This window comes from Idiotropiscis lumnitzeri, chromosome 18, assembly GCF_059441095.1.
Source record: "Idiotropiscis lumnitzeri isolate Australia: NSW breed Sydney's pygmy pipehorse chromosome 18, RoL_Ilum_1.0, whole genome shotgun sequence".
Taxonomy (NCBI): Eukaryota; Metazoa; Chordata; class Actinopteri; order Syngnathiformes; family Syngnathidae; genus Idiotropiscis; species Idiotropiscis lumnitzeri.
Window position 1 is genome coordinate 8997023 of NC_142408.1, and position 14219 is coordinate 9011241.

The 14219-nt window shown below is 38.9% G+C and overlaps 1 protein-coding gene across 2 annotated transcripts in view; it reads right to left on the reverse strand.

The window, feature by feature from the left end:
* cntfr (ciliary neurotrophic factor receptor) overlaps nt 1-14219 on the reverse strand; it is a 167008-nt gene that overhangs the window by 72967 nt on the left and 79822 nt on the right. For both annotated transcript variants that reach the window (XM_088280522.1, XM_088280523.1), the window contains exon 4: nt 7492-7725. In XM_088280522.1, coding sequence (XP_088136648.1) covers nt 7492-7725 — 234 coding nt within the window. The remainder of the gene's footprint in view (nt 1-7491; nt 7726-14219) is intronic.

Below are 14219 nucleotides of genomic sequence, written 5' to 3' on the forward strand. Positions count from 1 at the left end.
GTTTTCTGGCAAGTGACGAATGACGGGGAACTTTTGGAAAAATGACGGAATTGGGTTTTTATCCGTCAGTGTAATCGACACTAGCCGCATCCGTCAGTCCGTCCCTGACGACACCTATTTTTCGGACGTTTTTTGAAAATATTTTTTCACAGACGGACTGCCAAATTGATGTGGATGATTCGGTTTGTCACAAAATAGTGGATGATGAATGACAGACGGGTAACGTAGGCGCTGACGGATGATAAATTTGGTAAAACACTCACCTCTGCTATTTTTACAAACAAAAGCCACAACAATTGCCATTAAATAAAGCATACAAAACTAAGTGATCAATAAATATTAAACACATAAAACTGTCATTCAGGTACAGAACGTAAACTACAATTTGCCTTAAACCGGATTTGCAGTATTTAGAATAAAACTATGTTCACGCTCAATGAAGACAAACATCCTCAAAATTGAGGGAAACTTCCCTCATAAAAATAAATAAATAAATAAACAGAAGAAACAAAAGGTTCAAGACAGGGTTGATGCACCAAAATGAAGAAATGCAGAGTCGAAGGAGTTTGAAAATGAATGATGACATCAAAGCCAGTGACGCCGCCATCGTCTGATTCGTCTCTCTCTTGTACGAATTGCCACTCAATGTTTGCAATGGATAGCATGAGCAACGCATGCAACTTTGCATTATTGAGATTGTTTACTTTTCAACATTGCCACATCCTTTGCTAAGTCCACATCGACAAGAAGTCCTCCATTATTTCCTGCTCGTCTTTTGTTCCGTCCGCTGAGCTCCTCTTTGTTATTTATTCAGTCACCCTCTGCGGTTCTGCACCGAGCGACCTTGATCCAAACAATTACGAACAGGACAGTTTGTGCAACCTTGAATTCCCACTGTGCTGTATCATACAATCCGAACCGTTCATCCTCGTTCTCTCTCCCCTTGAATGGTTTTTACCTCAAAATGTTAGACAACAGCGTAAAGGTCGAAAACTTTCATTTCTCCGCAAGCACCAATACACAATGTCGTTGGAGGGAATTAAGCAAGCAGGCAGCAAAAATATGAACACATTTCAAATTTCAGAAAATTGGAAAGGTATTCTAAAATAGAGTACGGGGTGGTAAGAAAAAAAAAAAAGGAGTCTCTAGCGACTTGGATAAAAGTGAAAAAGTACGACTCCGAGGAGGGAAAATATGCCACTTGTTGAAAATAAAGGATGAATGAAGAAGACATTTGTGGAACACAAGTAGGGAAAGGTCAACAAATAGGATATGGAGCTGAAAAGCTTTACTCGTCTCCTACGATAATACTTTTACAAAAGATTCATTGAGTCTGTATGAGCAGTCAGCTCCACAAGTACTTTCCTGTCTTTACTGATTTAATGCTATACCATCTCTCTTTGAAAAGGAGGAAAAGGGAAAACAATCCGGCATGCCAGACTACTCCTGATACCCAACTCAACATCAAGAGGCCAAAACACAAAATGACCTTTTTTTTTTTTTTCCAAAATGTTTGTTTCCCTCATGGCTTGCCATTGACTTTTTAAACTGGTCCCATTTTCCCATTTGTTATGCTTGTCCGCTACAATAAAGTGATGCGACAGCTGCAATTTTCCTGCATGTAGAGCAAAAAAAACAAAACAAAAAGAAAAACGGAGGTCAACAAAATTGGAAGTGAAATGTGTTGTGCAAAAAAAAAAAAAAAATGAAAGAAAAAAGAAATGGGTGAAAAAGAAATGTGTATTATTTTATCTGGGTGGTCTAATGTTACACTAAAAGATATCTAATACACAATAACTAGTGTGCATATTAAAGATCTCATCACCGAAACTCAAACTTGGAAAAACTGAAATTTAAAAAAAATATATAGAATCAGGCAAACAAAATTGAAGAGGCAACTTTTAGTTTGTTGCATAAAATCCAGTTATATTTTTTTTTCTGTAATGTGTATCAGTGTGTCCAGTACTACTGTAGAGTCATGTGCATCATTTTATATAATAATAATAATAATAATAATAATAATAATAATAATAATAATAATAATAATAATAATAATAATAATAATAATAATAATAATAATAATAGTCTTCTTTATAGACAGTTTTTTTTCTTATTTAATTTAGCTCGATTTCCATCGAACAGCGGATTATAATAGTTTGGGGTTTTATCGTAATATTTTTTTTACAATTAGTTTTGACTTTCTTTTTTCTTGTTTCTTTTAATTAATTTTGAGAGAAAGATAGTTTTTATTAAAATTGTTTTTTTAGTGTAGTTGATTAGTTTTTAGGTTTAGCATTAGTTGTATTTTTTTTTTTTAAATATGTAGTTTATATTGCGTTGCAAGTTAAAAGAATGTAATCAAATACGGTAACCTTCAATAATCTCAAACAACTGAGCTTTCTTCTTCTGTAGGTACGAATGCGGATCAATGCCGAAATAAGCATTTAAAATAAACCCTGAACATTACACCTGAAAGGTATAATAATTGACAAATATGAAAAAAAAAATCTGTTATTCTTTTAGATAATTTCTAACCATGAGACGTAGATTTTTTTTCCCAAAAGCCCCACTGTTTTTTGTAACTTGAAACGTTTGTGCAATACTCTTTGAAGGCACCTGTCAAGTACCTCCTCGCGCCCCAGGTTTTACTTCTGCACAATGCTGTTGATGAATTACAAAGGAAAATAACAAAAAAAAATCCTGACTGGGAAAAGAAAAGATAATGCACCACTAGCAAGGCTGTGAATCATCAGCAGAGAAGTAAAAATGCATACTTAAGTGAATCGAGATAACACTTTGAGGAAGGTTATAGATGAAAAACAAAGAATCCCCAGCGTTGCTTTGTGGCACTCTGACTGTTTTGCTTTCTGAAAAAGAAACGACGGTACTTATACACAGAGCAACGGTCGCAAATTATACGGCCAATATATGAATGGCTGTACTCTACAAGCAACGCTGAAAGCTGTCGCGAGGTCAACGAGGACGAGAACAGTAAACGGAAATCAGCCACTCGGAATTACAAGTGCTTAAAACTGAAGGAATGCACTCCAATGGATTGGATTAATTTTCATGCCTGGTCATCTCAATTTGAAATGTCGTGTCAAGAGAAAGAAACGAGGCTCAAGAGAGACGCTCAGATGACAAACAGTTCAATTAATTTCCAAGGCCATCTATATCCTTCAGGCAGGTATTTTCGCTTTACTGTGATTGACAGAACAGTGGGCGAAGCAAGGGGAGTAATTAAAATGGAAGCGGAGTGGTGGTTTTTGCAGTAGCCTTGCATGCGGGGCCAAACACTTCCTGGTTTGAACAACAAGTCCCAAAAGAGACGGAACTTTATGCGTTCACCCTCCCTATAGCGACGTGTCTGCGAAGATACAAGACAAATCCATTACCCAACGATGTAGCACAGGTCCCCTGGGTGGGCGTGTGTGCGAGTGTGTGTTTCTGAGCATGCAATACACACAACCAAAATCTGCCCCGGGAAACTAAATTTGAATCATTTGGCATGTGACGTCGTCGTGAAAACTGCCTGTGGGGAGGCAATGTACATTCAATTAACAAGGGAACTCAATCCACCTTCAACTCATTCTGGAAGCAACCAACCAATGTGTACGTGTCGTGTAAGCACCCTTAACTCATTCAATACCATTGACGGATAAATACGTCAAAATCCATTTTTTTTTTACTGGGCTGGTTGTGAATGAGTTAATAGGTCTTTAATAATGAGAGAAATTGGATTTAAGGTTGGGGTTTTTTGTTACAATAATGAAACGGCGGTGGTGTCTGAACAGAAGCTGACACATTCAGTGAGAAAGAATATAATTTTTTTTTTTTAGCTACGATTACAAATGACACCTGAGCAGTGTTACTTTTAGGTGCAATTATCCGGCTCCAGTCTTTGAAAACTTAATTAAAACTTTTGTTTTGAAGCAACACTTAATGCCGCTTCATTACCTCATGCACATGTTACAATTTCAAAAACTTATATTTAATGACAGGAACACCAAATAATAAAATAAATTATTTATGAGCACAGCACTTGACACCAAATATGGATGCAAAGAAAATTAAAGAGCACTCATAAAAATAACAATAATTATTTGTCTAACATAGTTAAGTACCCAATTGGTGGAAGATGTGCCGCTAAGGTGACTTTGTTTGAAATTAGTGCTCGGTAACTGGCAGCTTAACTGACTTCCTCACCACATGAGCAGCTGACCCGCAAGTTACTGCTGGTTCACTGCTCAGATGTCCTCCAGGCCAACTATCAGACTTCACCAACAGCTTTGCTCGCTGAACGGCGCTGCACAGGGAGATTGTGTGTCCTGCGGACTGACTGCATGACAGGTCACTGGGGTGAGTGGCTGGATATACGACCCACTGCGGTTGATATTGTGTTAGCTGTGAAGCTGAATAACTGGGTGGGTGCAGCCAAGTGGCGGTGCGATAAATTTCGAAGCTGACGTCCACTGAGGACGGCAATAGACAGACGAATGGGGGATGGAGGGGGGGGGGTATCAATATGGCAGGGCAGTAATAATTTCCCCAGTTATGACAGCAGAGCAAGGTTTATTTCATCAACAAACTGTATTCTTTTATGACCTCTAGCTTATTAAAAGATAATGGACATTTAGTGCCAGGACACACATTTTAGATATCTATCTATCACATTTCATATGATGTAATTTTAACCAAATATGCCGATAGATGTTATCAAATACAGTTTGAGAATTTGCATGCGAGAGCTTTCGTTTAGTTTATATTCTGTTTTTCAACAGGTATGATTTGATCATGGATGCTGCTATACAGTATGTGAATGGAACATGTTAGGGGTGAGAAATTAATCGATTACAAAATTGGCATAATCGTAAAAAACACTTATTATATACAGCATATATATATATATATATATATATATAAATTAGTACTCATTTTGCAATATTTACTACTATTTTGAGTATACTTGAGTTCTACTAAAAATGTTTTTTTTATAACAGTGATTGTGTGATTAATATATTTTTTCATAAGGAGAAGCGGTACAGATATGGATGGATGGATATTTTTCAAGCAGCCCTCAAACATGCTCAAAAATGCACACATTCATCTCGTTGGGCAAACTGTTGGTCCATTTCCACTCTGGCAAATTTGAATGAAACCCAATTTTCTGTGTTTGACACATGATATTGGAACATGAGCCAAAAAGGTGTTTTAATTTCAGATTTAAAATCCTTGTTCAATTGCTTTTCCAATAATGCCTTTTTTTGACCCAGTATATCCTCAGAAAAGGACACCAGCCGTGCCACTTTTTGACAAAAATGTCAATTTTCCGCTGGCCATATTTCCCACACCCCTGTTCCGATTGACCTAAGATTTGGCATTTAGTTTTGTGCCATTCCCATCAACAAGTCAACCACGTTTCATTCAAATCAAAATCTGCTAGGTTAAAATTCTGCGATTTTTTTTTTTTTGGGGGGGGGGGGTGATTCGGCTTCTCATTTAAGCTACGTTTAGATTCCGATATTATATTGTAGGTTGTCTAAAACAACACATTTCTGGTTATATCATCACTTGTGCCAAAACGTCATCTTGAACCATTGCAACGCAACAACACATGATTAAATTGCAGTGCAGACACGGCAGCTACCTGTATACGTTAATTTATTATGGGTTAGGTGGTATCTTATTTTAGAAGCCAGAAAGAGCAAGGATACATGAGAGAAAGCAAAAGGTTTGAGGAAAACATAAAAAAAAAAAAGACATTGCGAAGACGCAACAAAAACAAAACAAAAAAAAACATACAGATGGTTCTTTGTTATCCCCTTGCTAACACTGTGTGTTAAACATAACAAGCCCCTGGTGTGAGTAATAAACGCTGCATAAAATCCTGCTACCGTTGCGACGGTAATCACGACAAGTGTAGCCTGTCGAGGTGTCACGATCGCTGTAGCTGCACAACACTTTTTAGCTGTAGGACGGTGCGTAGGTGGCACTTTACAAAAAAAACAACAAAAAAAAACACACAAACACAAATGGAACGCCAACATGACACCAACCTCAACTATTATCCGAACAATTACAACAACAACTCGGAACGAGCAATGAGAGTTACGCGCGCAAGACTTGTGATTGACCCTCTATTAATATTCATACGACGCAAATGGAACTCTCCCGCGCTCTCACTCACATACACACCGGAGCTGGAGACCACCACAAGTGTCATTATGATGCACAAAATTATGAGCGGTGAAAAGACACCATAACATGCATCTCACTCACTTGTGCATCATTCATCCACATGACATGATGTGCCATCACATAAAATGCTCATCAGTTCGGTATTATTGCAGCATTCCGCAATTCATCATTTCCGCTGAGATTAACCCAACTGTCACACTGCCATGCCGACTCATTCATCACACATTTGCATAGAAATTTTACATGTGCCACAGTTGCATGTACCTGTACTGTATTCATGAGTCATTCTTGGTTGTGTGAGCTTTAAGATGACAGGTGTACGGGATAATAATAAAGTGGCGAGCTGATTGTGCCGTGGGCATCTTAGCTTAAATTTCATCACATGAGAATTTGTACTGCAATAGATTGCCTTCATGCAAACTATCTTTTTAACATTAGCCTGAGGTTATTGCTTTATTAGAAAGGTTAAAAATAGAAAGAGCACAATATGTTAGGGTGTAAATATTCAGTGTCAGGGAAGTGATGAATTAAGCTGCCTCCAAGTCTGTCATTTTTGGCGGTGCTATGAAGTAGAGTGCCATGATTGATGCTAAACAGATAGCGTGTACCCTCTAGGAAAGAAGCACCCGGTCTTCTTTGCGGGCTTTGTTTAAATTTTATTTAAAATCTCCCAACCGGTTCTATTGTCTCGATGAATCAAATTTCATGGTCAAATCTAAACCAAGACGTGCACGTGTATTGTTTTGGACGAACGTTTGACTGGAGATCAATATTGTTTATCTCAGTTGATTTGTCTTAAAAAAATAAATAAATAAGTGGATTCAAGTATGCACTTCTGGTTTTCTTTTTTGCTAAACTCATTTTCCACAAACATAATATTAATCAGAAGGTCATGTTTAGACTAGTGAATGTGCATTTTTTTGCTAAATAGTTTTTGAGGTTGACTGCCAAACTTATCTGCATTTGGCGAACATTTGTCGGGAATTTGTCAGGAACAGGGGTTATATTAAAAATGATTTGAATAAATACATTCCATACAAACATATACAGAATTCAATTCTTTTCACAAGCTTCATGGACGCATAAATGTGTTTTTTTTCCTCATTTCTTAATATATACTATAGGCACGTCTTACTTGTATGCATGGCATTTTCATTGCACAATATGGATACATCAATTTGCTCTCTTGTTTACTGTCTGCAGAAGCAATAACCAAAGTGCCCTAGCGGGATGATTAAAGAGTCATGACTGTTTGGCAAGCAATATTTGGCGGACAATTGTCTGGGTACTTACTGCCGATGCGGAGGTTGATGGTGTCACGTCTCTCTCCATTTGGGTTCTGAAAGCAGCTGTAGAGTCCATTGTGGCCCAAGTCCACTTGGGTCAGAATCAGTCTGGGGCCTTCGAGACGGTGCTGGGCCTTCACGTCCGTCCCGTTCACCTTCCACGACACCGATGCGTCGTTGTCAAGGGTGCCGCATTGCATGGTGACATCGCTGCCCATTCGCTCATACTGGTTCCTGGCAACTTGAGGCACAGAGAAGCAAATAGTCACTTTTTTATATATACACGTGATAATTACAACCAGAATGACATGGCCATGAAGAAACTATCCATCACAATGGTGCTCATTTGTCAACATTAATAAGGACATCACCTCCAGTCAGAAAATGGAGGGAAGATGAGTTATTGCCCCCTTGCAGCAATAACAGCTTTGACTGTTCTGGGAAGACTTTCAACAAGATTTTCAAATGTGTGTGTGTGTGTGTGTGTGTGTGAGGTTGTGCGTGCACATGTGGGAATGTGTTGCATATTCATGCAGAGCAAACTATTTTACATGATTTGTTCATCGAATCTGGACAGAGTCATGCGAGAAATGTTGCCACAAAGTTGCAAGGACGGAATTGACCCAAATATTTTGGTATGCAGAAAAACAATGAGAGGGGAATTTGCAGATTTTGTAATACAGATTATTTAATCAGTTTTGTGTTATTGTGTTAAGATTATTTTTCAAAGATGTAACACTAGCAGGGATCAGGATTGTATAAATACTGTAATTTATATTTTTTAAGTAAGCCAAATAAGAATTTATAATATTAATGTATTTTGGAATTATTGGAATTTGAAATCTTGAAAAGAAACATGTAAAATGAAAAATATGTCAAAATGCCAAATTAAAAAGAAAAAAAATGTGTTATTTCACAGGACAGCGACAATATATTGTATCATCAAGCCTCATTGAATGCTTTTAAATGATGTTGTAGGGCGCATGGTCTCCGGGATTAAGCAATACACGTGAGCCTAATGGGAGTTTTGGTGACGACGGTGCACTTTCGAGGCCCCGCTTTGTTGATAAGTCCCACGGGATCCGTCGGGACCACACAGAGTGAAGACGTCAGATTAACATTTGAATAAGGCGGCTCAACAATTCGACAAAACGCGACAAAGAAATATTGATCGCTGTCTTTTCAAAAGTTCTTGTCAAGACCGAAAAGAGAAGACAAGTGGGATCAAATGTTTGTCGAGATTTTTCATAAAGGTAGCGCCCTTCTCTCCGTGTCCTCTGACATGCCTCTTAACACAGCGGCTACAGATGTCAGCCACTGTTTCATGTATTTTTCATGTCCCATAACACATCCATTTATATTTCATGTGGAAAATCCCTGTCCCCATTAACATTAACGAGACATGATTTGTTGTCTCTTTCCCCGTTTCCCGCTTCCTCTCCGAGCCGTGCGTCAGCCCCTTGACCTCCCCATCACTTGATTCCTGCCCTCTGAGACACTCCCCCCCCCATTATCACCCCCCCCCCTGCCCATCACAGACGTCGTTCTCAATTTGTTCGAGTCACAGTTAAAATAGTGTGCCCATATGAGTGACAAGACTTCCCAATTTGGTTTGATCTCCCACTCGCTGTCAAAGGGGAAAATATGTGGCGTTATTTACATAAAATCGTATTTGCATCTCCATAAAAGCAGCCTGACTTTGATGTTCAGCTTTGAAGCAGACGCTGGTGTCCTTGTTAGTGTAGAAAGAACAGAGGCAGAAACCTTCTTGAGTACAGTACAGTCGCTTTGATAATGTATTCACAAATGGCAGCTGGACGGATGGATGGACTTATTGACAGATAGACGCACAGGTGTCATATAGTTTATTAAGTGTTACGGGCTTCTTTTTAAGCTAAATGATGCTTCTGGTCTTCCCATTATTTTCATTGAGGGCGGAGGAAAATGGAGACATAAACGTCTAACCTCCGCGCCACGTGAGATTGCGCACTCTGTGGTGCGTCGTGATCATTCGTGGTTATCTCAGCTTCTTGTCTTTGTTTCTTGCCTCTCCAAGTTATTCTCACTGCCTTTGGGCGCCTCCGTTCCTCTTATCTTGTTCTCACTCTGTCTTTCTCCCTGCTCACCTTCACTCTCCCTTCTCCATCATTCTTTCCACCTCACCTTGAAACAGCACGATCCTCTCTGTAGTCTCCCCAAAATGTCTGTAGTCATCGGCTATTTATTTCAAATATCAAATCATGAAAATGCCAAATAATACAAAAGTCAAGAGTAAGAGATGCACTTATGAAGAAATACACTCACGCATATGCAGTGACTCCTACATTGCGCTGTATAATGCCCTCATGCCTCATCACCGTACGGGCAAGTAGGCCTAATATCCATAATGGCATTCAGCTCAAGTGCTATTGATCTTTTTGTAATAGACAAGGCATTGTTAGTAGCATAAGAACAATGTTATGAGCTATCAAATGCGAATGAAAATCATTGACGTCCTTCACAAAGTTCAAAGTCTTCGAGACACAAACCAGAGTGGGTAGTAAGACGGATTCTGTTTGAGGAATGGTTAAAAACTAAACTAAAATTGATCATTCCGGCAGGCTGCATTTCAGTATGTCAGTTGATCCAATATTTTACTGCTGAACTTTGAAAAGGCGAGACTCCCCTTAGGCATACAAATGTGATTCACCGATAACCGCTCCTGTGAGTTACGGCTCGGTTGGAAAGCGACACGCTTCCACGCCTGACACATGCATGCCAATGAATCTGCAAGTCGCTCTACACGCTGTCGCATACTGTACACACACATACATTACACGCCAAACTGCAACACACTTGCAAGCATTCAACGTTTGGGGCACAACATGGCAGGTAGAACTCTCGAGATGGTAAATCAGAATCCATTTCATTTCATGCCATAACTTAACATTTTTTTTTAGAGAGAGAGAGAGAGACTCACTGATAAAAGACATGCATGCACAAGCAAGTGAAATCACAGATGTGGAATGATAGAGCGAGTCACACACTGGCACATGTGCGGCCCTGAGAATTTTAGTGCACAGTTGGTGCTCCCAAATGAAAATAAATCACTGCTCTAATCTAGTGGAGAGTGTTTGATGGATGCAAAAAAAAAAAAAAATGGGTGAAAATAGGAATGTTGATCTGTAAGCTATGTGTTTCTTGTTGGATGTATGATAAAAAAAAATAAAAACAAATAAATAAATAATAAAAGAAAAAAAAAATATATATATATATATATATAAAATCTATTAAATATTATAGTAGTATAAAATGAACATGCATTTTGTTCATCTCAGTCACCACATTTGTCGTTAAGGATTAGCAAGAACAATTCCTGCACTGCACTGTTATCTTGGCGTGGTGGCCTTTTTGGAGTTGCATGCAAAGCTCAGGTACAAATTGATGACTAGTTGTTAGCAAGTGTAAAAACGCCCATCATCACTCACTCTATGTTGAATGAACATGCAGCAAATGGTCCTCTGTGTGTGTGTGTTCTTTAAGTAACCTCTTGGTAGATGTGCTTGTAATGTGCGGCAGGTCTGAGCACCGTTGACCTTACAGCATGCTAATGCTGCACTTTGGAAAGACGAGTGGTAACGCTGCATATAAACTACAATGAACAGCGTGTGGGTGAAAAATTAAGTGCCTACTAACACCCCAGGGTGAACCTGTAGAATTCATACATAATATACAGTACTTGGCATTCATGGAAGCTTTAAACCATTACTAGACACTAGAGGCTCTATATTTGTCCCGCGCTAGTCTATGCGCAGGGTGGGCTGCACAATGTGTTCTTATTGTCGCAGACTCACGTAGCTCTGCGAGGTTCGAAACCAGCGGTCGCTGTCAACACAGCTGACTTAATTCAGAGACAATTGAAGCACCTCCTCTCATTCTCTTTCAAACTGGCATTGCAGAGTTCATGACTTGGCGGAAGCAGAAACTGATTTTTCTAGAGTCCGGGCAGGAGGTCGGAGTGTGCAACGTATGTTTATAAGGAACTGTAAGCAGACCTAGATGGGTGGATGATGTAAAGTTGTGAAGTGACAACTTGGGCATCGCCTTCCACTCCAATAGTACGTGTCTGCGTGTGATTGCTTTTATTGATTGCTTGAGTTGTCAGAGTGGATTTTTTTTTCGCTACTCCCGATTCATTTTATATTTCAAAATACGCCCTTAGAAGCTAGCAGACGAGGCTGACATTAGCCCATATATATATATATATATATATATATATATATATATATTTGGTGTTTCATACAAGCTAGCATCATGGTGATTTCCAATCAAGAGTAGTATCGAAAATTGGTGTTTTTTTAGTTTTAGCATAAGGTATTATTGGTGTGATTTTTTTGAAAATTCTGAATAGACACAGCTCATTTTGGAAGGAGCCTGCCTGATTTATTTTTTCCTGCTCCCACTGAAAATAAAATAAACCAGTGTTCAAAAACATGTAATACAACTTAATAAATAGGCCTTGTGTATTATTAATAGATGAATCATTGTTGGGTGTCCGCACAAACACATTTTATTTCATCGAGAAAACATTAATGTTTCATTTTATGCTACTTGGGGCTAAATATTCCAAGGTTGTTAACAGGTTGTTTGACAAATAAGTCCTAGTGATTACGCATGAGAGAACGTGTATGCAGGGGCCCCAAAGCAATTTGGATTGAGAGCATGCAAGTCGAGTAGCAGCTGTATCAGGGTTCAGAGAATACAATTAACAGATGTTTCCAATTATATAAGTTGATTAGAAAACTCAGGCAAGCTATGTCGAGACTTAAAAAAAGTGTTGGATACTTTTATGCAGTTTCGTATACAGTAATGTGAGGTGCAGGATTTATTTGAAAGGCTGGTATGCTAGCTAGCTAGCTAGCTAGCTAGATAACTAGCTAGGTAACTAGATATATACAATCTTGAAACCAAAAAAAAAAAATCATGATACTCTAAGACATGGACCTGTTTCACCAGTGGCTATTGCTTATGCTTGTTCTCTTAAACTACACGAGGAGAGCGGACCAGAGAACCCTGAAATTGCAAACTCTCTAAGCTCATTTCGGTCGGCTGTATGGAAGCATTTCCACTATCCGGATGAGAAAAGAGATGGAAATTGTGTGTGGCGTGTGTGCTTCGAAAAACTTAAGTCACGTTGAACAAATACAATTTATGTATAATCTTAGATTCATAATATTTGCAATATGTAATATATTAATGCCATATGATTGACTCATTACTGCATTGTTTCCATTATATGCAGCGCAACACATCCATGCCTCAAAATGCAAGTCAGTCACATGAAAAAGTTGCAACTTGTACATCATAATACAGTCAGTTTCTTGCCTCAGTCAGCATGTGGAGCGCATTGCAGTTTTACAAAAGTACAACACAGCAAAATGCTAAATCATTCCTGATGATTTGCAAGATGGCGCCGCGATTAACTGCTGCATGACATAATAAGTAGCGGTACTAAACTGCTGTTGGCACTTTGTAGCCGCACACATATTAATGCACTGGGTACAGTGATAGAATATGTACACACTTGCGGATACACTCGCAGGCGTTAAAATGCAAACACACATGAATGGGATTATGCATGGAAATACGCAGTTCCACACCCACCCTCTTGTTCCCACCCATATTACACTTCCTCCGCAAACATCTTGGAATTAAGTTATCACTTTATCCTCCTGTCTCTTTTTCTCCTCCGAGAGATTAAGAGTCACTCTCGCTCGGCATTTGCCGCTCCTTTCATGTGAGCACTGAGGCAGCTGCAGCTGTGAAAGTGTTTATGTGTGCATGAGTCAGGGCATCAGTGCTCATATAAATCCACTTCCTGTTTCCTGCCATCTTATCTCGGGCCCCAATGCACTTGCCTTTGCGCAGTCAGGTGTGTGTGTGTGTTTGTGAGCGTGTGTGTTTGAATCAGTCATATTATGACGCCTCTCATCTAGGAGGCTGGCAGCAACAACCGGAGTTGACAAAAAAAAGATTCACAAGCAACAAAGTTAATTGAGCCTTGACTTTTTTAGAGGCGCTCTGGGAGGAACAGGGAGGCAAGGAAAAGAATGGAGAGAGTGTTAGACAGATTGGAAAGATGAAGTCGTCGTTGCAGAAAGAGGAGGGCCAGCACAGGAGGGAGGATGTTGTGAGTGAGCAGTTAATATTTTACAAGCCCAGATTAGAGAGGTCATGAAATGAGGAGTGGAGGAAACATTCTTGAGAATTAACTTGGAAGTATGAAGAACGGAGAAGAAAAAAAAAAAAACAAGGTGCAGGACAGCTGAGTAACTGCGCTGATCAGGAACGTGTCGTTTTTCTAACTGGGATGATACAACGGCAAGAGGTGGAAAAAAAAACATGATCCCTCATGCACATACTTAAAAGTAACAAGTAAGAAAGGGGAAACTTGAGAATTTGCAGCTTGAACAAAGTGAGGCTATGTAGGAATCTTCAACTTCATATTCCCACCTGAGGGAGTGGTACATTTTCTGCATGTTGTTGACTAACGTGTCTGCAAACTGGAAATACGGTGCCTATTTTGAGTTATGTCAGCTAAAAATTTAAAAAAATATATATTAATATTAAGATTTGTTGTTCACTGTACTGTTGACAGTGTTATCGAGATTCAATAACCAATCTTGCTTAAAAAAATAAAATAAAATACATAAATAAAAAAATAAATGAAAATAAAATAATTAAAAAAAAAACATG